This window comes from Protopterus annectens, chromosome 4.part1 (assembly GCF_019279795.1).
Source record: "Protopterus annectens isolate FY-2018-M chromosome 4.part1, PAN1.0, whole genome shotgun sequence".
NCBI classification, from domain to species: domain Eukaryota; kingdom Metazoa; phylum Chordata; order Ceratodontiformes; family Protopteridae; genus Protopterus; species Protopterus annectens.
The window spans coordinates 745749600-745775147 of NC_056734.1; the positions used below are offsets into that span (position 1 = coordinate 745749600).

At 39.6% G+C, this 25548-nt stretch overlaps 1 protein-coding gene across 1 annotated transcript in view; it reads right to left on the reverse strand.

Annotated features, from left to right (window-relative positions):
• The window catches only part of LOC122801286 (vomeronasal type-2 receptor 26-like), an 81747-nt gene that overhangs the window by 46269 nt on the left and 9930 nt on the right, over nt 1–25548 (reverse strand). The window contains exon 2 of the mRNA XM_044070834.1: nt 14653–14880. Within this exon, the coding sequence (XP_043926769.1) occupies nt 14653–14880 (228 nt within the window). The remainder of the gene's footprint in view (nt 1–14652; nt 14881–25548) is intronic.

Consider the following 25548-nt stretch of genomic DNA (forward strand, 5'->3'; position numbering starts at 1 on the left):
AGGCCCAAACTAAAATCTATAGATTTACCCACTTCCTCATCCAAAATAATAGCCATTGTTTATTTGTTTCATCCAAAAAATCACTACCCATAACTGAATGTGCCAACTTCTTCCACCTCATAAAGTAACACATTTGCATTTGCCCTCTTCTTTCCAATAAACCTGTAGTCAGTAACTCACAGTATCTTTTTAAATTTGTCTCTTCCAGGCTATCTTATTTTACAAAGACACACCTTCTCTCTGTCCTCCACTGAACGGATCTTATCAGCAACTATTTATTCTGTTTGGGCCTCTGTTCCACCTGGCATTTGCAACCGTCCCAATCTTCAGGATGTCAGCAGTTCAGCTTCTCTCACTCCTCATCTTCTTTCAATTTAAATGCTTTATTCCCCAGCTCCACTACTTAACTTGTTTCTACCTTTCACTTATTTCTCTTACATTCATTTGTTTCTAGAAAACCATTGCTACATTTTTTTCACTTCTGAACCATTGGACTTAGCAATCAATTTTAAATTAATCTCAGAATAATGTTTCTTGTCCTTTTTATATTTATGTTGAAATTTCATCACATAGTCTAAATTAAGAATTCCATAATGTCCTGTGATATAAAATCCATTTACATCAAATGCATTATTATCATTATTATTATTATAAGTGTTGATATTATTATTATTATATTTATTTATTTTATTCATGCATTTATATTTGTTTACCAGGGTATTGCACTGATCAGTACTGATCAATTTCAGGCTCAGCCCTGTTGAAATAAAAAATATTTCACAAACAAAAAATGCACAAGTGTAAGTAATAACAGAATAGTTTATGCAAATTATATATATAAAAACAATGTATATACAGTGTAGTGAACAAGCACAGTGCAATTTACAATCAAGCGGGTGTAATATACAATGTATACCTTAGTTTCTAAAGCGGGTCAAACTTCAGTGAATCCTAAGAGAGGAGAGGAGAGGAGACTCAGAAAAGAGCATTTGACTTGGATAAAGAAGTGCTTTTTGATTTTCATTCTGAATTTGGAATAAGTCTTGATTTCTTTAATGTTGATGAGAAGAGCTTGTCAAAGAGTTGGGTGCCTAAGATGAGAAAGCAAGTGCAATGCTGTAGAGTTTGGTTCTAGGGGTAATGAAAGTTGGTGTGGCTTGTGAGTAGTGTCTCAGGCTGTATGAAGAATTTTTTTGTAAAGTATAGCTGCAAGTGGAGTAAATCTGTGGAGATGGAGTAGCTTATATAACTGGGATCTTAAAAGTAGATTAGACCTTTGTTTTATGGGTAGCCATTTAGCTTTTCTAGAGAGATGCAGTAGTGCTCACAGACAAGTGAGTTTGTGCAGATGCTGTTTAAGATAGTCTGGAGAGAGGCAATGTTTTTCTTGGAGGCAGAAACAAAAACTGTGAGCCCATATTCAATTAGAGAAAGGAAAATTCCTTTACAAATGGCTGCTGTAGCTGACCTGGAAGGAAAAGGAAAGATCTTTGTTGGCCCAGAAGAAGAGGAAGTTTATTTCGGCTCTCACTTTGTCTATGTAGAAATAGAAGTCTAATGACTGATCAAGCCATAGTCCTGGGTATTTGAATGTGGAATATATCTCTATGGAATGGCTGTGTATATCAAAGATAGTTAAAAACTTTGGTGCTTGATGAGTTTTCAGTGGAGATGTATAAAGCATAGTTCTGGTATTGGTGGGCTTGAGAATTTGTTTATGGTTTCTGAGCTATCGGTGAGACTCTGACTGGAGCTGGCATTGAATGTTGGTGTGGGTGTAACCTGATCAGTAAATGACCATGTCATCAGCATAGAGGATACATGGATATGCAGCTTTAAAGTGATGGACAACTGACTGTTGACCTTGTCTATACCATAAAAATATTTTCCAGCTGTCCCTTTAAGCTGATTATCAACTGTAAATTAAACTCTTTACCAGATGTAAAAACAAAATCATCGTCAACCCCCTTATTATCATTTTCACATGGGGTTGAGGTACGCTGTCAACTGTCTCCATCTCTGTAGATTCAGTGCCATTCTCCTACCTTCTTTGCCAGTCATGCCTGATTGTCACAGGACTTCTCTCACACAGTCCATCTAGCCGTATGGTAGATACCCTCATTTCCTCTTGCCTTCTTCCTGTCTCTCCTAAATCAACTTCACCAAATCATCTTCTGATTTTCTGTACATGTGTCTGTGCCCCCATAATCATTTCTCTTCCGCATTTTCTCCAACTGGAGCAACTCTGACTTCTGTTCTAATGTCTTTTTTCATTGTCTGCCCCATAGTGTGCATCCCACCACTCATCTCCGGCACTTCATCTGCATCATCTCTAACTTCTGCAACTGCTGTACCTTCACTGTCCACGTTTCTGCACTATACTGTAGCACTGGCCACATTACTGTTTTGTACACCTTACTTTTCAGCTTCTTTGACATTCTTCTGTCTCTTTCACACACAGACACACACTGCCCCTGATGCTATGTGCCAGTTTGCGGCAACCCCTCTGATTTAGGCTTTCCTTCACCTCAGCTTCCCCCCAGATACCTGAAGCTGATAGTCTGTCTCATTATTTTCTGCTTTATTCCAATTTTCAGCTTCTTTTGATTTCTCCCATTTGTTGATATGATAACTAATGGGCCAAATTATGTTTCAGCAGTATCTTGGAAACTTTTGTTATAAAGAGAGATCCATTAGATAAGGAAGAATCCTGTAGTTTAGTACAATGTATGTATTGAAAAGAGATTTGGAAAATAGCTAGTCTTCACTGCAGTATGTAGCTTGTGGTCTCTAGAACCCTTAAGCTTGCAGAAGGAACTGTCTCTGATAAGCAGAACTATCAAGAAGGTTTTGAGAAGTTAATTCTTCAGGTAAAGAAATATGTGACAAAGAAATGGAGGATATGACCCTGCCAGTTGTATAGAATGAAATGGCATTATGAGATCAGGTCCTGGCCCTCATGATTTTGTTAGCAACCATGCATTTTCCCAGAAAATGGAATGCATGGATGAATACACTCAGAAGCGCATTCAAAATAGCTCACGAGTTATTTCTCAATCCTGGTTTGGTCACTACTATGATACTGATTTTGGGGGATACACAAGATAAATGCATTCACCAAGAAAAGTTTAAAAAGTTGACAAACACTCAGTTCGACACCAATAGTAAAAGCTAATATGTGCTGTGCAATCAGCAAACCAAATATGTAGGGTGCTCAAAACACTATGAAAGGTTTTATTAAATACAAATACATGTTTATCACCAACAATAAAAACATGCAAAGTTTTCATCTTCCCAAGCTTAAGACTTGTTCAGAACATTATAAACCACAACTCTATCATTGATATAAACTCCATCATGAATAATTACTTAAATTTACATGCCCAAATTAATTAAAAAAAAATAATAACTGTAAGGATGTGAACTATCCAATATAGACTGCAAAATATAATATGTAAATGTTGAATGTGGAATATGGCATATGAATTCATGAGAAACCAAGTTATGGCCAGCCAATTAATCAATCTGAAATCATCATTATCATCAGCCCCCTTTATCCCATTTTTTCTACATGGGGTTGGGGTATCATGTTAACTGTTGCCAACTCTCTCGATTCAGTGCCACATTCATGCTTTCTTCAACACTCATGCCTGACTGTCACAGATCTTCTTTCACACAATCCACCCCCCTGTTTTCTGGACATCCTCGTTTCCTCTTACCTTCTTCCTGTCTGTCCTAAATCTTCCTCACCAGATTATCTTCTGCTTTTCTACACATGTGCCCAAACCACCGTAATCTGTTTTCTTTGATCTTTTCTGCAATTGGAGCTACTTTGTCTTCTGCTCTTTTGTCCTTATTTCTTCGTCTGTCCCACAGTGTGCATCTATCACCTTTCTCAGGCACTTCATTTCCATCACCTCTAGCTTCTTCCACTGTTCTGCCTTTACTGCCCAGGTTTCTGTACCATACAGTAGTACTGTTCACACCACTGTCTTGTACGCCTTTATTTTCAACTTATTTGGCATTCTTCTGTCATAAACTACATCTGATACTCTATGCCAGGTGGCTGCAGCCCCTCTGACTCTAGCTTTGACCTCTTCATTCAGACTACCCTTCTCCTCAGCAACCCCTCCCAGATACTTGAAGCTGTTTCCTGTTCCACTATCTTCCCTTCCATCTCTATTCTCAGCTTCTTCTGATCTTCCCAAATTGTTGCCATTACCACCATCTTATCTGTGCTTAGTTTCATTTCACATGCCTTCAGATTTGCATTTCATTCTCCTATTCTTTGCTGAAGTTCTAGCTCAGAGTCTTCCTGTACTGCCACATTGTCTGCATACAGCAGCTTTGTTGATCTGTCCCCTCTGACCTGTGGACTAATGTAGTCCATCACCAGTATGAACAGCAGTGGGCTCAGAGCTGAACCCTGGTGTACAGCCACTCCCACTGGGAACCCCTCTGTGGGGCCGAACACTGTTTGTACTTGAGTCACTGGGTCCTTGTACATAGCCTGCACTAATTCTACCAATATTTCTGGGACTTCAAGCCATTGCAGTACTGCCCAGGTCAGTTTTCTTGGGACCTTGTCATATGCTTTCTCCAAGTCTAGGAATACCCAGCTGAACTCTCTCCTCATCTCTAGCTTCATCTCAAGTATCTGTCTCAATGCAAACATTGGGTCAATTGTGCTGCATCCTAATCTGAATCTGAACTGCTCATCTCCCCTCTTACATTCTTCTGCTCTGGGTATCCGTTTATCAATCACCCTCTCCAGAACGTTCATGCAGTGTGGTAAGAGTTTGATGCCTCTGTACTGCCCACCGTTGTGGATGTCCCCTTTGTTCTTGTACATTGGCACAAGTATGCTTATTCTCCAGTCATCTGGGATATGTCTTTCTCTCCACACTGATATTAATACCCTCAGGAGTCATTTCTCCCCTATCTCACCCAGCATCCTTATCATATCTGCTGTGGCCTCATCTGAGCCTGGTGCTCATTTTCCTTAGTGCTGTTCTTACTTTCTTCTAAGGTGGGCTCCTCTTCTTCTCTCATCATAGGCTGTTTTTGGGGAAGTACAGCTTCTGTCAGGTTTTCTTCATTCAGAAGCTGCTGAAAATACTCCTTCCGTCTGCCTTTGATGTCCTGTGGACTGGTGAGCAGGTTGTTGCTGGCATCCCTTATGAAGGGTGTCTGACTATTTTCTTTATCTTTCTGCCTTTGCCTTGCAGCCTGATATAGTTTCTTTGTGCCACTTACTGACTCAAATTCCAGAAGCTGGTAGAGTGCCCCCGATGCCCTATTCTTTGGTATTGCAACTTCTTTCTTAGCTTCTTTGTTAGCCAACCAGTAGTCCTTCCTAGTCTGGTCAGTCTTTTCTACCTCCCACTTTTTCCTGCATGCCTTCTTTCTTTTGATGACTTTCTGGACTTCTGCATTCCGCCACAACTTTCCTTATGTACCTTATTTCCATACCTGGCTCGGCCACATATCTTTTCTGAAATATAGTACGTAAACTAAACAGTCATTAAAATGCATTAAATTGTATTCAATAAATGTTATCAAGCCCACTTAAACCCATCAGTATAAGTAAAAATTCAAAAAACTCTAAAAAACAACAGGTAAAACATTTAATGATGATAAAATAATTATACACATACATATAAATACTTAAAATGTCTGTTGCAGCCTATGTTAGCAATTGTTTTTTGTGCAATTTGTTTCCACTTAATCAAAGGTTTGCTGCTCTTAATGTCAAAACTGGTAAAATAGACATATTTTCATTGCAGCTAGGGGGTGTTGCATTAAGCTTTAATTGGCAATACCAATCTTTGTGTTGAAGTTTAGTCTCCTCAGTTATAACAAATTTTAAACTCGTAAAATCCCCAGGTACATCAGAGTGCTTGTAAAAGGTATCTGTGATGCATTTCTTTTTAATATTAAGTTTTTGTTCATAAATTCTTGTCCTCAAGTGCCTCTCAGTCCTTTCTATATAGACACCAGGACATATTGTGCATTTTGTGATATATATATATATATATATATATATATATATATATATATATATATATATATATATATATATATATATATATATATATATACTGCTCTTTTTAATGAACAATTACCCCTTTAGGTTTAACTAACAATCCATTACTGGAGCCTAAATTCATAAAATCTCCCTCAAAGATTTCAGAGAAATATCTACAGCTCCCACATTGTTTATTTCTCTTTAAATTTTTACTATTAATGCTCTGTCATGAATCTCTTTCTAGTAGATTTTTTCATATTATGGGCCATTTTGTATATAAAATGTGGTTTATCTTGAATCCCCGATAACACCAGGGGATTTACCTTAAACATGCTCCAATGATTCTCTTAATACTATCAGATCCTGTAGTGTATTGAATTACCAGTGCTCTTTCAAAACTGTGCAGGATGATTGTCATGTGACTGGTGAATAGACTAAACTTGCCCCAAGGGGTTTTATATTTCTTATGTCAATTATTTCTTTAGCAATGTCAATTACTATATTTCAAGAATAACCTCTGTCGATAAATATAAACATATAAACATATTAGTCATTTTTTCCTTCTCACATAATAATAATTCCTTTGAGGAGACCATAAGAGCAACCCTAATACTTTGTCCTTTTTAATTAGACGTTTCCTTACATGTAAAAGGGTGGCAACTGTTATAATGCAAGTATGCATGGATAAAAGTAGGTTTTCTATAAATATTGAAACAGATCACGTTCTCCATGGCTAATGGTTGTGTCCAAATAATTGGTTTCATCTTTCCTAAACTGATACATAAATCTTAAAAAAGGTGTTGAATTGTTTAAAAATTAAATAAATTCACTTACCTTATCATCTGAAGCATTCTACAAAATAAATATATCATCTAAAAATCTGAGGCACACTTTACAAAAATTGTAAAACTCAGAAGTTAAAACATTTTTATTTATTTATTTATCATTTGATAACTGGGAAAGTCCGACTTGGAAAGAAGCCAATTTTCAGCAGAGGCCCAGGGAGAAATGCTCCAGATGCATGTCTTTGTAACATGGGAGGAAACCGGAGCACCCAGAGGAAACCCACACAAACACAGGGAGGACATAAAGACTCCACACAGAAGGAACCCCAGCAGAAAATAGAACCGGAGAACCTCTTGCTGTGAGGTGACAATGCTACCGCTGCACCACTGCGCCGTCCAAAACATGATCATAAAACATATTTGGCTTCTTAACTTTTTAAAGCTAAATTAGCATATTTGGGTGTACACACTGCATCCACTGCCACCTCTTGGGTTTGCCTATAAATTCTCAGTCTAAATAAATAAAAGTATTATCTAAAACCATCACCATAAGGTCAACAATAAGATTAATATCCTTGTTCAAAAATTCACAAGTAGTTAAACCTTCATGAATTAAATCTGACCCCTCCCCCTTAGAGTTGCATTGAAATAATTTGATGATATCTACTGTTAAAAATCTTAATTTGCTGTTCCATAAACTGTGTTTTTATCTCCCTGAGAAGTCCCACAAATTTGTTAATATGTGGGAATGACTCAAAAAATGGGTTTAAGTAATCTATCAATGTAGACAGCCAATGGATATGTTTTAGAACACTGTGCTGCTACAATTAGTCTGAAAGGTGGATCTGTTACATTTTTGTGAATCTTGGGTATTCCAAATACAGTAGGGATTTTGAGTGAAGCTTTATTTGAAAATGTATAAGTATCCCTTCCTCTAAATATAATAAATTTATTTTTCTATATGCCATATTAACTTGATTCCTTGAACTTACTTCATATACTTTATCATCTTGAAGAATACTGAAAATTTTACTTTTATAGTGAATGCAGTCAAAAATTAAAATCCTCACACCCTTTTCAGGTTTCATTATTCTTATACTTGCATGTTTTCTAAAACTGTCTAAAAGTAATTTCTCATAATTTGACAAATTACATCTGTAGTACTTTCCCTAGTGTTTGTAACATGTTTATGAAAGGTATGGACAATAGGTTGCAGAATTTATTCTTCTACTTCTACATTTAATCTGACCAATAGTACTAGGTATTTCCACAGACTTGTAACGCAATGCTAACTTTACTTTCCTTGAGTACACTTTCAATTCCAGCAAGGTATCCACTAAATCAATTTTTTTAGTAGGTAAAAATCAAAAACTTTTTTGAAATACAGAAAAATGTTTTTACATGGAACTAATGTATTCTATTATGATGGCACATGATTCCAAAAAAATGATGATACTGTTAGTGGCATTTTGGGGGCATCTTAATGAAATATTGATGAAGATGGTATATGGCCTACTGTCCACACCTTCATAAAACATTGTAGGTTATACTGTCATTTTATGGCAAGAGCAGACTTTTGTAGGCATACTGTGAAGGAATGTCTTCCAAAGTTGTAGCACTGTGGGTTACCTCTTTACCTGATGACCTGTCAGTAACAGCCTGCATTCAATTGCTGGAACCTGTGTTCTGAGAGACTGCCTTCCAATCTATCTGCAAATATACAGACCTGAGTATATTTTTTTGGTTTTAGAGTTTTTTAATTGTTGCTTAGATCTCTGTTGAAACTATTGTCTCCCTGTTCTGAGAGACTGCTTTCCAATCTATCTGCAAATATACAGAGCTGAGTATATTTTTTTGGTTTTAGAGTTTGTACTGTTAATTGTTGCTTAAGATCTCTGTTGAAACTGTTTTGTCTCACCCACCCTCCCTATTTCTGACTTGTAGTTTAAATTTGGTGGCTTTTTCAGTTGCCCACCCCACTGTAGATTTGCTCTGGGACACTCACCCAGTCCCATCTCTTTACCACATTCTACCTAATAAACTTTTTATTCACATTATTTTAGTCCTTTTTAATTTAATTGCATTTTTTAAACTGTTTGGTCTAATATTGCTACATACTCAAGTGGGCTAGCTTTCATTGCATGTGAATTGTTTTTACTACTGTTTTTGTTACTTTTCTGTAAAAAAAAAAACTGTAAGCCTGTTTCCTGCCTTTAGTGTTCCAGATACAGATTTGCTGTATCCAGGACTGTATGTAAGCCTCTGAGCCCCCCAAGTCTTTCGGTGTTGGAGGGAAGCCTTCTAGCTTATCAGTGGGAGTGGTAAGCACTAGGTAACCTGTCTACCACATAAGGACTAGTTCTGGTCCAGAAATTGTAGTTATTGGCCTTTTGGGCAATCTCTTCCATCTCTCTCAACTTTCAGATTTGAAAGCCTGCATTTGTACTTGTTTCTGTCCTGTAACTCGTCTAGTGCAGATACAGATTCTTAGTTTTAGCACTTAAATTTGCTTATTCGTGCTCAGCACTTGTTCAGAACTTGTAAGCACTAAATAAGCTACTAATTACTATAGCACTCAACCTTCCTCATTACCTAGAGGAAAGCAGTTTTTGTACTTACTTTTCTCACTTGCTTAGAGAAAAACAGCTCTTGTACTCATTTTCCTCACTTATCTAGAGGAAAATATTTTTTATTCAGGCATGTCCAAGGGTCAGCTCCCAGTGTTGTCTCCTGTCTATCTGATGGATCTGGGCATCTTGAGGCAATGTAGAAATTGCCTCAAGTACACAGACAACCCTCTCCTCCTACCACCCAACACTACAGCCTGTGAGAGATGCACTTATCTAGCCAAACTGGAGGTAAAGCTCTCTCCATCCAAGAGTGAACCTGACAGTCATGAGGAGAAGGTAAACATTTGCGCCACACCACACTCATCACATAGTCTCACTAAATCTACACCACCAAAATCCACACATAGAATTACAAAAACATTCATGGAGGCTCTCAATAATAATCTGTCTAAGCAGCAGAGACCTCCAAAGCAGAAATGCAAGCAACCTCCATCCCCCAAAACAACCCGCGCACTCAGGTCACTCCACAGCAAGTACAAATATGACTCTGTCATTGTTGGTGTGAATGAGCTGAGATGTACCTCCCTGGACACTACATCCCCCAAAACAACCCAAATGACACATAGCCCACAGACTTAGTGTGCCACTCAACCACAGCCAATAAGGCAAAGCAAAGTACCCAACACACTAGTCATAGGTGACTCTATAGTCAGGCACACTGATGTCCCATTCACCAGGCTAAACAAGGAGAAGGTTACTGTCAGCTGCCTGTCAGGTGCCAGGATTCGCCACATAACCCACGCACTCAGGTCACGCCACAACAACTAAAAATATGACTCTGTCATTATCCATGTTGGTATGAATGACCTGAGATGTACCTCCCTGGACTACATGAAAAGAGACATGGAAGAGTTCTCCAATCTTGTAGCCCAGGCAGGTATGACCCTAGCCCTGAAGAGCATTCTGCCATCACCCAGAATGATACCGCAGTACAAAGACAAAATGATTGACTTCAATAATTGGCTAAGCTTCTGGTGTCATTCTAAGGGGATCTAGTGTCTGTCTGCTTGGGATGACATGGTCGACAGACCACTATGCTTTGCCACAGATGGCCTGCACCTGTCACCCCTGGGATTCCGAATACTGGGTAAGGCTCCTGCTGCCCCTATAGTGCCTTTTTTAGGCAAGGTTCAAATAACAAATTCACCACCATAACAGGAACAGGCAAGCAAAAACTGAGGGTAATGCTACTCAATGCTAGAAGTCTAAATCTCAAAATGCACTCACTCGCACTCGAGGCACTCCTTAAAATGGAGAACATCGATATCTGGGCAGTGACTGAGACCTGGTTCAAGGCTCCAGAGAGCACCTCTGCACTACAAGACTATAACTCATACCACACTTTTCGGCCATGTAACCTGGACCGAAACACCAAAGGTGGAGGTGTGTCCATATTCATTAAGGATAGCTACCTCCAGGCTAGTTGCTCAGCATAATGCATCCGTGGTTATCCAAGTGCAACTAACTCTGGGCAAAACTGCAATCCAAATTGTAGCTTGCTACAGATCCCCCACCATGCCCCAAGATTCTCACTCCTCTTTTCTTGATGTACTGGAAAATATTAGGGTTCAACCAAATACCCTAATAATGGGTGACTTCAACTACCCCACCATTAACTGGGAAAACTATTTGTTGTCCCCGGGCCTCCACTGAAAACAAGATCTGTCGAACCTAGTCGGACTTTCCCGGTCAACAAATGTTAAATAAATAAATAAATTGTCCAGCTCCTCAGCTCAACGCTTTCTGGAATTCATGAACTCCAATGCCCTGGATCCACTTATCCACACCCCCATGAGGGGCAACAATATCTGAGACCTAGTCATTGCCAACATGAGTGACCGGTGTTCCACACCTGAAGTCAACTCCTTGTTGGTCCGATCCGACCATAAGCTAATCACCCTTGATATCCACATCCTGCCCCCAACCCCCATTAAGGAAACCACTGTAAACAATTTCTACAAAGCCAACTTCATGCTTCTTAAGATAGAAGTTGTGAACTTCATGACACCCATGCAGATAGAAAATACAGTTACAACTGCTGAGTCCTACACAAATGCACTCTATAAGCACTTACACGAGTGCATGGACCATGCTATCCCAAACAGAACCGAGATGCTATCCTCCAAAAAAAGGAAGCCAATCTGGTGGTACCTTGCCATAAATAAACTGTACAACAGAAGGAAGAAACTGTTGCAAAAGAGAGTAAAATCCCATAAGTGGAGGAGCTCCCTGGTCAGCCTCAGTAGGAAGCTAAGATCCCTTATAAGATCCTCCAAAGCTAGCTATGAAAACAAAATTGCCACCAATTCTAAAGACAACCACAGAGCATTCTATAGCTATGTCAAGAATCTCTGGCAACACCCAGATCTGCTCTGAGTTATAGCACAATGGCACGAAAATTAAAGAACCAACTGATATTGCCAACATCTTGGCAGATAGGTTCAATCCTAACTTTACCCCCCTCAACCCCTAAAGGGCCCATATCTATACAGGAAGAATGCAGAGTCCCTATAATCACAACTACGCAGGTAAAAGCTGCACTCTCTAAAGCCACAAACACAGCATCCATGGGACCGGACAACATCCCAGGCTGCGTTTTACATGAACTTCAGAACGAACTGGCTCCCCACTTAAGCACCATGTTCAATAATAACCTTGCATCAGGCTTTGTGCCCACTGAATGGGGCACAGCAGCAGTTATCCCACTCCACAAAGTGGGAGCCACCACTGATCCTGGGAACTGTCGACCTATTAGCCTGAAGAGCCTGATCTGCATGGCCATGGAACATATCATCATGGAACTCATAAACAAAGACATTGGTAATCTCAAAACTCTGGATCCCACCCAGTTTGGGTTTGTGAAAGGCAGATCATGCCTCCTGAACCTGATCGACTTCTTTGAGGCAGTCACCAAAGCCATAGATGATGGTAAAATGGTTCACACAGCCTATCTTGACCTTGCCAAGGCTTTCAACACCATCCTCCATTCTGGAATTATAGCTAAACTCAATAAACTAGGTTTGGGTTTGTGAAAGGCAGATCATGCCTCCTGAACCTGATCGACTTCTTTGAGGCAGTCACCAAAGCCGTAGATGAGGGTAAGGTGGTTCACACAGCCTATCTTGACCTTGCCAAGGCTTTCAACACCATCGTCCATTCTGAAATTATAGCTAAACTCAATAAACTAGGTATAAATCCCTACATCACAAGATGGGCTGCCAGCTGGCTCACTGACAGAACCCACACTGTAAAAGTTGCAGACTTCAAATTTGACCTCAAAGCAGTGACAAGTGGAGTACCACAGGCTTCCGTCCTGGGACCTCTCCTGTTTGGTATCTACTTCTCTGAAGTATAGACTAACACAGAAGGCCTCTGGCTAACGATGTTCACAGATGACTACAAACTAAAAGCTATAGTCAAGTCCCCAAATGATGTGGACATCCTACAGAAGGGCCTCGCTGAGACAGATCCCTGGTGTCAGAGCCATGGCCTCAAGCTCAATGCCAAAAAGTGCAGTGTCATCCCCTTTGGTAAAAACTCTGTACCCATGAACTACCACATAGGCAGCAATCTACTTAACACCGAATGTGTGATAAGAGACCTTGGGATCCAGGTGGACAGTAGTCTCTCCTTTGATAGTCACATCACCACAGTAGTCAGGAAGCCCTTCTATGTGGCACACCTCATCATAAAACTGTTCTCATCCAGGAAAAAAGAGGTCATTGTTCCCCTCTACTCGACACTCATTAGACCCATTATAGACTACAACACCCCTTTTGGAATGTACCTCAAATACATCTGCAGCAGCTGGGAAGGCCACAGAAGTACCTCACAAAGAGGATTACTGGCCTCAAACAAATGCCCTACACTGACCACCTTAAAAAACTCCAGCTTTACTCCATAGCATATCGCCTATTCCGTGGTGATCTCTGCCTAACATATAAAGCTATGTCAAACCCAGAGCTGTTGGACATGCTACACCTAAAGAAATCCCAATCCCTCCAAGATACACGCTCTAGGGACCTAAACCTTGTCACCACAATAAACAGGACTTGCTGGAGGGATAGATTCCTGTCCCAGAGACTTCCCATACTCTGGAACAGGCTACCCATCTATGTCAAGCAAAGTTCTTCATTAGCACTCTTCAAGAAAAATCTTGATGAGTGGATGGGAAATAGGAAATACACCCCGGGTTTCACTTCTATGTCTCTGCTCGACAGTGGCACAGGAAAATAACTTTCTTGGGTGGCGTAAACCAGGGAACCTTGTTGGCTAGGCTTATGTAGAACCTTGGGCCGATAGCCTAGTACCTACCTATGAACCTATGAATATTGCTTGAGTTGGCAGGTATGGATGAAGTGATATGGTACAGCTGTAAGAGGTCCTCATCATAATGTTAGATATCCAGATCCATTCTTATCTTTCCAAGTATCCATTCTACCTTCCCCATCTGAGATCTTCAGGTACTTGCATAGTTTTAAATAGTTTCAGTTTTCATACATTATAAATTATGACTGACTGAAAAGGGAGTAGGAAACAGAGATGATTAATGAACCTAGCATATACATTGATCTGTAATGGTTGAATGAGATTTGTTTTCACATGACTTGTCATTGCAAGCATGGAACATAGTCGACACTGATGCATATGTATGCTAGCTTTCCTATGTGCAGCATGAGTATCACTGAGGGAAACAACTTCTCCATAGCTATATGGAGGAAGAGTAGTGCTGGACATAGCCTCAGATTTCACAATTTGATAATGGAGCCAGCATTTTCTCCCGCAGGTCTGCTTGAGTGGTACAAGCCATGTTCTGTGTGGGAAGTTTTTGGTATATGAATTTGAGAGAGATAGCCTTTCCATCAACTGTCAGTGCTTAGAAGGAACCTGTACAGCAAGTCTTAGCTGTCATGCGGACATGTCTAAGCAGTCATGGCTTACAAAGAAAGAGGTAGAAAGTGGCACCTGTAGCATACCTAAAAAACTGTCACTGAGAGAGACAGGAATGAATTACTATGTCCATTCATTATGAATATCTCGTAGCTGTAATGTATTTGTGTAATGGAGAAGAATAGTTTTATATCACACTGTTAGCTGTGATGCCTGCCTAATGACACATTCAACACTGTTTTTTTTTTTAAGTATATCATTTTTTAGCAAATGTAAAAGAGGGGAAAAGGCAAAGTTAGTCCATACTTCCTGTACTTACGCCAGAGAAAGCTGAATTCCATTTGATGGCATTTGTATTTATAACAATTTCTTTTCCAGCAACATAACGGGAATGAAAGCTGCCAACATTAGCACATGTAGAGATTCCAGCCTGAGAAATCTGCTGATTTAAAATATCAAATACAGCTGGTGGGTCACCATTCATATCAAAAAATACTTCTTCCCCAGCTTTGGTTTTAAAATTTACATTTTTCACATAGTGGAGGACCTGTAAAATAAATAATAATCAGAATAATAATAATAGAGTTGAAACAATTATGTCTAGAAGACAGTATGTTTATTTGCTGCACATCTACTTTTCTGACCTTACTCTTGATTAGCTGCTATCTACTTTAGGAAATACAAATAACTATCTATATGTATTATGAGTAAGAGACTTTGATCATATTGCACAAGTTCAGTGCACTTGATTTACAGTTGCAAATAGGCAAAATAAAAGCAAAATTTCACTTATTATCAGGATAAACAAATTCCTACAAACCATTCAGGCTTTCCCTATACCTTATACTCAGATGGTCTCTGACAAATTTAAGCTCTTCCTAATTTAGGTTTTTATGTATTCTTATTACTCCTCAGTCCTCTATCCTGCAGCTGATAAAAGAACCATTAATGCATGATAAGAAAGCATATGAAAAGATTGCAGTCACTAAAGAAACAAAGAATGCCATGATGGAGACAGAAAGGGGGGGGGGGGGACATAGTGATACTCTCACTGAGAAAAGAAAGGGAACCTGAATAGAGATCTATGTTCCCACTAGAATGTTAAAGGAGAGGGCTTGTCATAAACAGGACTAACAGCAACAGATGCTTAGAGAAGCATACACTACTGAGGTAAACATTAGGCAATATCCAAAATGAAGACCATTAGAGTTCTTCCATATCAGTCTCTGTGGAGACTTCTTTGACTAACTTAACTGTATTTCTTTTTTTTTTTTCTGGTAAAGCCGATATTTTCACCTGCCTTGTAGGTAATGTCAGATGTTAGCTTCTTTTACAGGTTCTAGTCTTAGCCATTTTCATCAGGACTGAAGGATTTTTACAGTGTATCAGGCAGCTGAACTGTGTGTTCTTTATAGTGTGGCAGGCTGCTGCTGCCCTCCTCCATTTTTGTCTGAGGTATACTCAGGCTACATAGTTCTAATTATGGTCCCTTCTCCCACAATTTCTGCAATGCCTTAAACTTTTGATATCTTGAACAATTACAGCATCATGTGTTAGATAAGAAGCTGAAGTGAAAGAAAGCAGTACATTACCCAACACACTCTAAATTTCTACTTGTGTTATATGGTATTCATCTATACGTCTATATCTAGCTCACTCTCTCTCTCTTTCTGTACAGGTGTGTGTGTGTGTGTGTGTGTGTGTGTGTGTGTGTGTGTGTGTATATATATATATATATATATATATATATATATATATATATATATATAAATTTATATTTATTTATGGAGGCATATGTTTCCTTAACAAGTATTATCATGTTCCCAGAATATGGTGATCCATTCAATTTCTCTGTATTCTCCAAATGTGTACATTTATTGATTTAAATTTTCACTCAGAGGGCATAGTCTGATTCCACAGTTCTAGCATTTACTTTGTCACATTCTGTTATTACAGTTCATTTCTCAACAGGTTCCTTCAAAATTACTTTTCTGAAAGCACAACTTTCACATTTTTATATTTACAAGTTGGGTTAAAATCATCCCCCAAACTACAGTTTTTAACAAAAAGAGAGTGGAAAGGATTTGGGGAGATGACAGCCACTTCTAAAAATTAAATTAACCAACATTTGTCTGAATGTTAATAACAGCAATAGCTGGCAAAGTATACTGTTAAATAAATTGTTAAAATCAGACTGTAAAAATCATTTGACACTTTAAAATGACAGTCAATAACAAACAGTAATGCAGGTCTCTCAGGTATCTACTATACATATACTCTAATGTACATTAGGAGGCAAAAAACCATACACAAACTTGTACAGAATTTTGTCTAGCTTTATTCAGGAAATACCTGACATTTTATATGTTTTACAATCAGTTTTTGCCCACCTCACTGACGTGGTCAGTGACAGGGTCTTTACATCATGACCATTCATAAGAAAAATGCTGATATTACAATTTTTGAAAAGTTACTTTCCCATGAGAATATTACAGCCTTGCAAAGCACCTGGTCAGTCACAATGTCCTTCCGAGGATGTAGCCAATTCAAGGCTCTTAGATTAGCTCGAATACAATGGATGAATGTCTCTTTAATACATTTCTTTGTCTCTCTGTTCACCAGCTGGACATTATCTCTGATAGTGCGCACAAGGCTATTCTTCTGGTGGAAGCAGAAAAGATACACATGCACACAGATTCATTATTTTCTAACTTTGCAAAATAATCTTCCACTGACAGACATGAGCCAGCCGAGCTGGTAACTGCCAAGGCCAAGTTTCTAATCACACTGCAGCTTATGCTTCAAGCAATAATATGCAAGTTTATTTCTACTATTATTCTAGTAAAACAGAATTAAATGCATTACATATTGTTCTATTTTTCAATCTTTGCACTTCATATATGTTCAAGTTCATTTATATATATCTGACCACACAACTTATATATGTCTGAATGTTTGAATACATGTTTCCCTAACAGCTTATATGTGAATACATATTTTTCTAGCAGCTTATATGTGAATACATATTTTTCTAACATTCTCCCTCCTGTTAATGCATTTCATTCTATTTGAAACATAAACAACATCATTTCATTTCTTAGCTTTTTCCTTTCAAGGACTTTCAGCTAAGTAAGTCATTGGTTTTATATTTCAGATAGGCTTTCGCTTGGTATCAACAAATTCAATTCCATGTCTTGGTACATAGTTTCAGTTACTGATATGTCAACTAGGTCTTTAACTAATTTTTTCACACAGGGTATCCCGCAGCAGACACATGCTCCAATTATGAGCAGTACTACACAAATTGCAATCAGAATATTCATAAGGACTGACCCCCACCCCCCAAATAGATTCTGGAAAAAGTTCGTCAGTGGGTTTGGGCCTGGTTCTGCCATTGCTGACACCTGCTGTATTACCTCCAGGTGATCATTGATTTCATGTTGGTTGTCTGGAATGTACGCACAGCATTCTTCTTTGATAAGCGCGCACGTACCACCTCTCGCCGCTAGGGTGAAGTCGAGAGCCATTCGGTTCTGTAGCACGACTGTTCTCATTGCATTCATTTCATCAGTCACAAGTTCAAGAGCGGAAAAAGTCGCATTGCTCATTACTTCGAGGAGTTTTGACAATTTCCTCAGTTTCCAAATCGATTTGACTGCTCCGTAGGCTGGGAATATTCCAGCCCAGGATATAACACTGTCACTCAAGTCCATATGGGTTAGTTTTTCTTTGTCCTTCACAGCCGAATGATCCTTCCAGCTTGCTTCAATCTTACCCACTGGATTAGCAGGTTTTTTGACTGTATTCTCGGCTTGCTGAGCTGCATTTCTCACATTGCGTATTTTACCCAGGGGCAATTCTGCAGTATGTCTTATGGCTGGAACCAGATAACCCAAAAAACAACTGCCGGACCAATTCTCAGGTAACCATTTATAGGCCTTTTTCCCACAAACAAAATAACAGTTTTCTACTTTAGTACTGATGCGGGTTAACCCTGAATGAAACATTTTTTTATCTATAACAGATAATTGTCTATATATTTCAGGAGTTTTTTGCACATCTCTCAATGTTGTTTTCATCAAGCTTAAATACGAACCATAGTTCGAGCTACAACTAGTACCTTGGTCTACAGGTTTTATATAACATTTGTAAGACACAGTTATGTTACAATTACTCCAACCAACCTGGAGTGTATCATTTTTAACAAAGCAAACAATTCCTTTCTGAGTAACGGGTAAATATAATGCTACTTTGTCTTGTGATCTCACAGTACCCGTGTCAAATAATAGGTTTTCCCAAGTTTCATTTATCCCCAGGGGGACAGCAGACATTAAAAGTCCTCCATATGCTGTGGGTATTGCAGTACAAACCCAGCAATTCGAAACGTTCATAGTCTCTACATAGACTCGTTTCATAGCCAGGTATGTGTTGAAGTTCGGGTGCCAGTCTATAGCCAGTTCATCATCACATTTTATCAATTTCACTTCTGTAGTTATATGCAAGAAAAACCATAACAACAAAAAGGTCACTACAAACATGGTTAATAAATGTATGATCAGTAGGCCAGTGAACCAATGTCTTCGGGGTTGTTTTGCATTTTTATTCACTCTGCCTCTGGCCATCCTGTTTCTGTGGTATGTCAGTTAAAAAATGTTTGTCCAACTTAAACTCTTTGAGTGGTTTACAGTGCGTCAAATGAACCCAAGATGATCTCTCAGCAATTTTTACTGCAGTAGGTGTTGCCAATAGTACCTGGTACGGACCTTCCCACTTTGGACTCGCCCAGTTCTTTCTTTTGATGACTTTCAGCCAGATCCAGGACCCCGGGGTCAGCACGGCCTCTGGTTTTGTTTCTTTTTTGTCTGAAAAAGAGTTCAACTGCAAAACAGTCTTATTTGTTAACAATTTCTTCATATAACTAGCTAATGAGCTATCGGCCTCCAGCTCTGCAAGCATGAGGGCCTTCCATTGCGGCACACAATATGCTCTTCCAAATACTACCTCAAAAGGGTCAAGCCCTTACATTTGGAACAGTTCTCATGCTCAGCAGTGCTAAAGGCAGACAGCAAATCCAAGTCTTTTGAGTCTCACTCATCAATTTTCTCAACTTGTTTTTCAAAATTCCATTGTACCTCTCCACCAGTCCTGCTGACTGGGGTGATAGGCACAATGGTTTTCAAAGAAATCCCAAAGAATCTCCCAAGCTGGTGTATTGTCTGATTAACAAAATGTGTTCCATTGTCACTATAAATTCTTTCCGGTATGCCAAATCTAGGAATGACTTCTTTCACTAAGGCTTTTGCTACTGTTGCTGCATCCGGATTCCTGGTCGGAAAAGCTTCTACCCATTTTGAGAACATATCTATGATCACTAAACAGTATTTTTTCCCTTCACATTTATTCAGTTCTATGAAATCCATACAAATAGTATGGAACGGATAGGGTGGTGTCGGAAAGCTCCCTCGCTTCGGTTTAAATGCTCCCTGTGCATGATGTTTGCTACAAATATGACATGTTGCACAAAATTTTTGTGTATAATTCGTAAATCTGTATGTTTGGAATGTTTTGTTAACTAACTGTACCATCCCCCCTGTTGAAACATGGCTCTGCCCATGACTCAACAAGGCTGCATATCTAAATAAATTAGATGGCAATATTGGCTTTTTCTCTTTGGAGATGTACAGTCCCTCTTCAAGGATTGCTCCTCGTTTTATCCACTTTTGCTTCTCTGCTTTTGTAGCTAATATCTGCATTGTTTTTAACATTTCTAAATCTAGAGTCTCAGAAGGTTGTAGTTCTTCATTTGAAAACACAGTTTCTAGGTCTGAGGCAGCTTGCTTTGCAGCTGCATCAGCCCGAGCATTCCCTTTTGAAATTTTGTCTTGTTGTTTGGTATGGGCTGCACATTTACAAATAGCTATTCTAGTGGGTAACTGAATAGAATCTAACAGGTTCAAAATCAATTGTGCATGATTAATCGGTTTGCCAGTAGATGTTATCATTCCCCTGTTCTTCCACTGTTGTGCAAAGACATGCACTGTAGAGAAAGCATACTGGCTGTCAGTATATATGTTAACACATTTGTCTTTCGCTAGAGTGCAAGCACGTGTCAAAGCTATCAATTCTGCTGCTTGAGCAGACAGGTTATGTTGCAGGGGTTGTGCTTCTATGATTTCATTATCTGTCACTACTGCATAACCCACTAGGTTCTTTCCTGTAGGTCCTCGTCTACAGGACCCGTCCACATAAAATGTCACCTCTGCATCGGCTAAAGGCACATCAGTGAGATCTTGTCTGGGTGTGGTTATTTGTTCCATTTCCTGTAGGCAACTGTGTGGTGTGCCATCTACAGGAATTGGAAGTAATGTCGATGGATTTAATGTTGTGCATCGTTCAATCGTCATGTGAGGTTGACTCAATAGTATGGTCATACAAGAAAGATGTCTGGCAGGGGACAAAAATGCTATTTTTTCTTGCAGTAAAATTATTGCAACTGCATGAGGTACTCTCAACGTGAGAGGATGAAACAATACCACTGAGGCCGAAGCTTGCACTGCCATAGCTGCTGCAACAACTGCTTGCACACAGGGTGGCAATGATCGTGCCACCAGGTCTAACTGTGATGAATAGTAAGCTATGGGGCGTTGCTTGCTGCCATGTTGTTGCGTCAGTACTGACGTCATATATCCCCGCCTACAATCTACAGTCTGGAAAAATCTCTTATGGTAATTCGGAAGCCCTAAAACTAACGATGAAACTACCAGTTGCTTTAGTCTGCAAAAAGCTGCTTCTGCTTCCGATGTCCAATGCAGTGTTTCTTGTGCTGCCATTGGTGTTTTAAATATTAAATCAGCCAATGGAGCCGTTTCCAAAGCATAATTCGGTATCCAACTTCGACAAAAATTAGTCGTTCCCAAGAAGGACATAATTTCCTTTTTGGTAGTTGGTTTAGGTGCTTGTAAGATTGCTGTTTTCCTATCTTCATCTAATGTTCTACCTTCTTTGGATATCACATATCCCAGGTATTTAACTTGCTCTTTCCAAAGTTGCAATTTATGTTTATTCACTTTATGCCCTTGCTCGGCCAAAAATTTCAACAATGCTATTGTGTCTTCCCTACATTGCTGCTGGGTAGGGGCTGCAAGCAAGATGTCGTCTACATAAAGTAATACTTGACTGCCCCCTGGTGGAGAAAATCCCGCCAGGTTGCTAGCCATCTCTTGTGCGAATATTGTTGGACTTTCACTATATCCCTGTGGTAGTCGGGTGTATTATACCTTTTGCCCTGAAATGTAAATGCAAACCAATGTTGGCTGTCAGGGTGTATAGGTATTGAGAAAAATGCATTGCTAATGTCTACCACGGTGAAATATTTTTGTTGCGGCTTCAAATCATTTAACAAGGTATGTGGGTCTGGCACCGTAGGTGCCCTTGGTATTACCGCATCATTTACAGCCTGTAAATCTTGTACCATCCGCCATTCCCCGTTTGCTTTTTTAACAGGAAACAGAGGAGTATTACATGGTGAATCTAAAGATTCTACCAGTATCCCTTTCTTAAGTAATGCCATTATGATAGGTTTGATTCCCTGTTCCACATCCTTGCTCAAAGGATATTGTCTTTTTCTTGGTCTAAAAGCCGATTTTGGTGTAATAATTACTGGCCCTGCCGTTCGAATAAGCCCTACATCCGATTTCCCTGTTGACCAAAGAACATTTGGTATCCTACTCAAAGCTTTTTCTTCTTCTTCTATCAAGAACGCCAATCAGCTGTCTTCACTCTGTTGTAAGTGTACAGCTGGGCGTGCTTGCGTTAACCAATTTAGTTTCTGTTTCTGTACCCCTAGGTCCGATAACTCTAAGTCAGTTAGTTTTTCCCATCTTGTTACTTTGTCACCCAAGTCTACCCACCTAACATTCCTGTTTTTGGTTAGGCTAACATGCGGTAGTTTATTGGATCTGTACAATTCCAAGAACTCCTGAGGTAATGAGCAACTCACCACACTATTGCCCTCAGTGTCCCAGTATAAAGTCCGTAGTATTAATCTATTTGCGGGATTTCTGAACAATTTTTGTTCATATTCTTTATCAGGCCCTGATGTGCTGCAATAATATAGGGTACAATGTAACAAATGTTGTTGATCAACATCGAGGGGAAGCACCTTGCTGGTGGCTACATTCATCAGTTCCTTGGTCACTGCCCCTGGACCGGTTGTAACCAGGTCCTGGCTGTACCAATAATAGGCCTCACCCTCCGATCGTACCACAAAAGCATCAGTTTGTCTCTGTGCCTCCATACCTTTCATGGTAGGGACTACTGCTATGCCAAAAGTTGCATGAGATCTCTTCCTAATAAGTTCATCGGCCATTTGGCAGCAAGTACTATTTTACTTCTCTGGGTTATACCGAGACAGGGTCAGTTATTGCTATATCATGGGAAAGTGGTTCCCTGTACAGCTGTCCGTTTGCTGCTTTCACTAATATATAATCGGGTGACTCAGAATGTTCCGGTAACTTTGAAGGGTGTATCAAAGTTCGTGATGCTCCTGAATCACACAAAAATTTGATTTCTCTCCCTTCCACCAGAAGTGTAACTTCCGGTTTAGTGTCTGCTAGATAGAGCTCCAAGCTCAGTAGTGCCAAGTCCAAAACTTCACTTTCCCCAACTTCTACATCCGGTTGCATGTCATTTGTTTCTTCTAAGGTATTTACATTATTCCCCTGCTCATTAGTCTCTCCTAGCGACTGTCGAGCAGTATAACTGCCATCTAGTCAATCCTCATCATCCTTATCCTTTTTTTCCACAGGTGCCTTACTCCTACAATCCCTTGCCAAATGTCCCTTCTTACCGCAATTGAAGCACTCACCTCTTTTTTTCCTGTCCTCATAAAACTCTGAGTTTCTGTCAGAACGCTTGTTACCCTGAGCATTTCGCTTACCCTTTTTGGCTGTTTGTACTACAAAAACTTCCGCACCGTCTTCAGCTGTGAAGACCTGCGTTTTCTTTTTCTTTTTACTGTTAAAATGTTTTTCGGCATGCCTAGCATACTCTAACAAGGCTTGGAGCCTACTCGTTCGGTGATCTATCATATGCTTCGTGACGAAGCTATTGATAGGGGCAATACAACCTTTTAAAAATGCATTCTTCAACTGTTGTTCATATGAGCTATCATTTTTTTGATTTTCAGGAATAGTCATACCACTATGGTTATTGAAACATTCTAATAATCTACCATAGTATGCGTCTACTGTTTCATTATCTTGTTGCGCATTGGTTAATACAAGTCCAATCTGCTCTAGGTTTCCATTTTTCAGTAATGCGGTCTGTAAGACCCTTCAATCTAGTATCTAGTTCTGCGTCACTATGTAGGAGTGGCCTGAGTTGCGCGTCACGGGCATTCCAGGCGCCACAAATCATGTGCCAGTCCGGACCTAAAATTTGTCTGATTACTTTTTCTACCTCTTCCCCATTCAGGTGGTAACTCAATCTCATACCCTGTAAATCTTGTACAAATTTCTCAAAGTTAACTTTTGGATCGGGAATTCCCTCTGTAGCTTTCCGGATGTCTTCCGGTGTCCACGGTCTATACACTAAGAGAGTTGAGGCCTGGCCCTCCTGTCCTGCCTGTGGGTTTGGTACTTCAATTAACGGACAGATTTCCTCACTCTCATCTAATGAATTTCCGCTTAGTTGAACATCTATAAGTGTTTGACGTGTTCGGGATCTAGTTTCGATAGGTTCTCTTACAAATGGTTGTCTGAATACCCCTGTTGTCTCCGGATAACGTGGGGGGGGGTCCAGCCCGCCCTCCCGCTTCATATTCTAAGTAAGGCATCGGAGGAGGTGGTGGGGGAGGGGCCGATGCTACTACTGTATTATTATCCTCTTTGTCTAAAAATAATGCTTTTGCATTCTTATTTTTCTGTTCCCTTCGGTTCACTTCCTCAATCCACCTATGTGCTTGAGGAATGCCCAACTGTCGTTGTTTTTTTGCCTGACCCTCTGCGTCAGATTTTAACTGTTTCAAAAGTTTTACTAGTGATATTTTATCTAATTTACCATCAAATTCATACTTATTGACCCATTTTGAAAAATGTCTCACATTATCTGCTCTTTGCAATTGCATATACTTTGCGTCTTCTGTTAGGGGCGGGTCACGTGACCCTTTAGTGCATTCATTTCCCATGTCTCTTCAAAAAAAAGAACTGTTACGTAACCCTTTCTCTTGTACCACGTGGTATCTTATTCCCCGTATCCACAGTAGTGTCTAGAATGACTGTTTTACTTTGCTTTGTTTATTCCCTGATCTATGACTCAAGATACAATACTTCGACTACCTCTCTCCCTGCTATCACAAACCTTAACAATAGCACAGTGTAACCTGGTCCCTGATCTAAAACAAAGACAAAGAGGGGAATTCTGCTTACCCGAGCCTCCCGCTTACTGTTATGCTTCTTTTTAGGATCCAGTTTTCCGCTTTTCGGCCACAGATCAGACAAGTGGACAGCCTCTTTACATACGACAATTCAGTCGGAGGTCTTTCCTTCTTCTGCGCAGGTTTCAGTGCCACCTATATGCTCTGACCTGCAGCTTACCAAGGGAATTCCGGCACGATTAGGACCAAAATGTTAAATAAATTGTTAAAATCAGACTGTAAAATCATTTGACACTTTAAAATGACAGTCAATAACAAACAGTAATGCAGGTCTCTCAGGTATCTACTATACATATACTCTAATGTACATTAGGAGGCAAAAAACCATACACAAACTTGTACAGAATTTTGTCTAGCTTTATTCAGGAAATACCTGACATTTTATATGTTTTACAATCAGTTTTGCCCACCTCACTGACGTGGTCAGTGACAGGGTCTTTACATCATGACCATTCATAAGAAAAATGCTGATATTACAATTTTTGAAAAGTTACTTTCCCATGAGAATATTACAGCCTTGCAAAGCACCTGGTCAGTCACAATGTCCTTCCGAGGATGTAGCCAATTCAAGGCTCTTAGATTAGCTCGAATACAATGGATGAATGTCTCTTTAATACATTTCTTTGTCTCTCTGTTCACCAGCTGGACATTATCTCTGATAGTGCGCACAAGGCTATTCTTCTGGTGGAAGCAGAAAAAGATACACATGCACACAGATTCATTATTTTCTAACTTTGCAAAATAATCTTCCACTGACAGACATGAGCCAGCCGAGCTGGT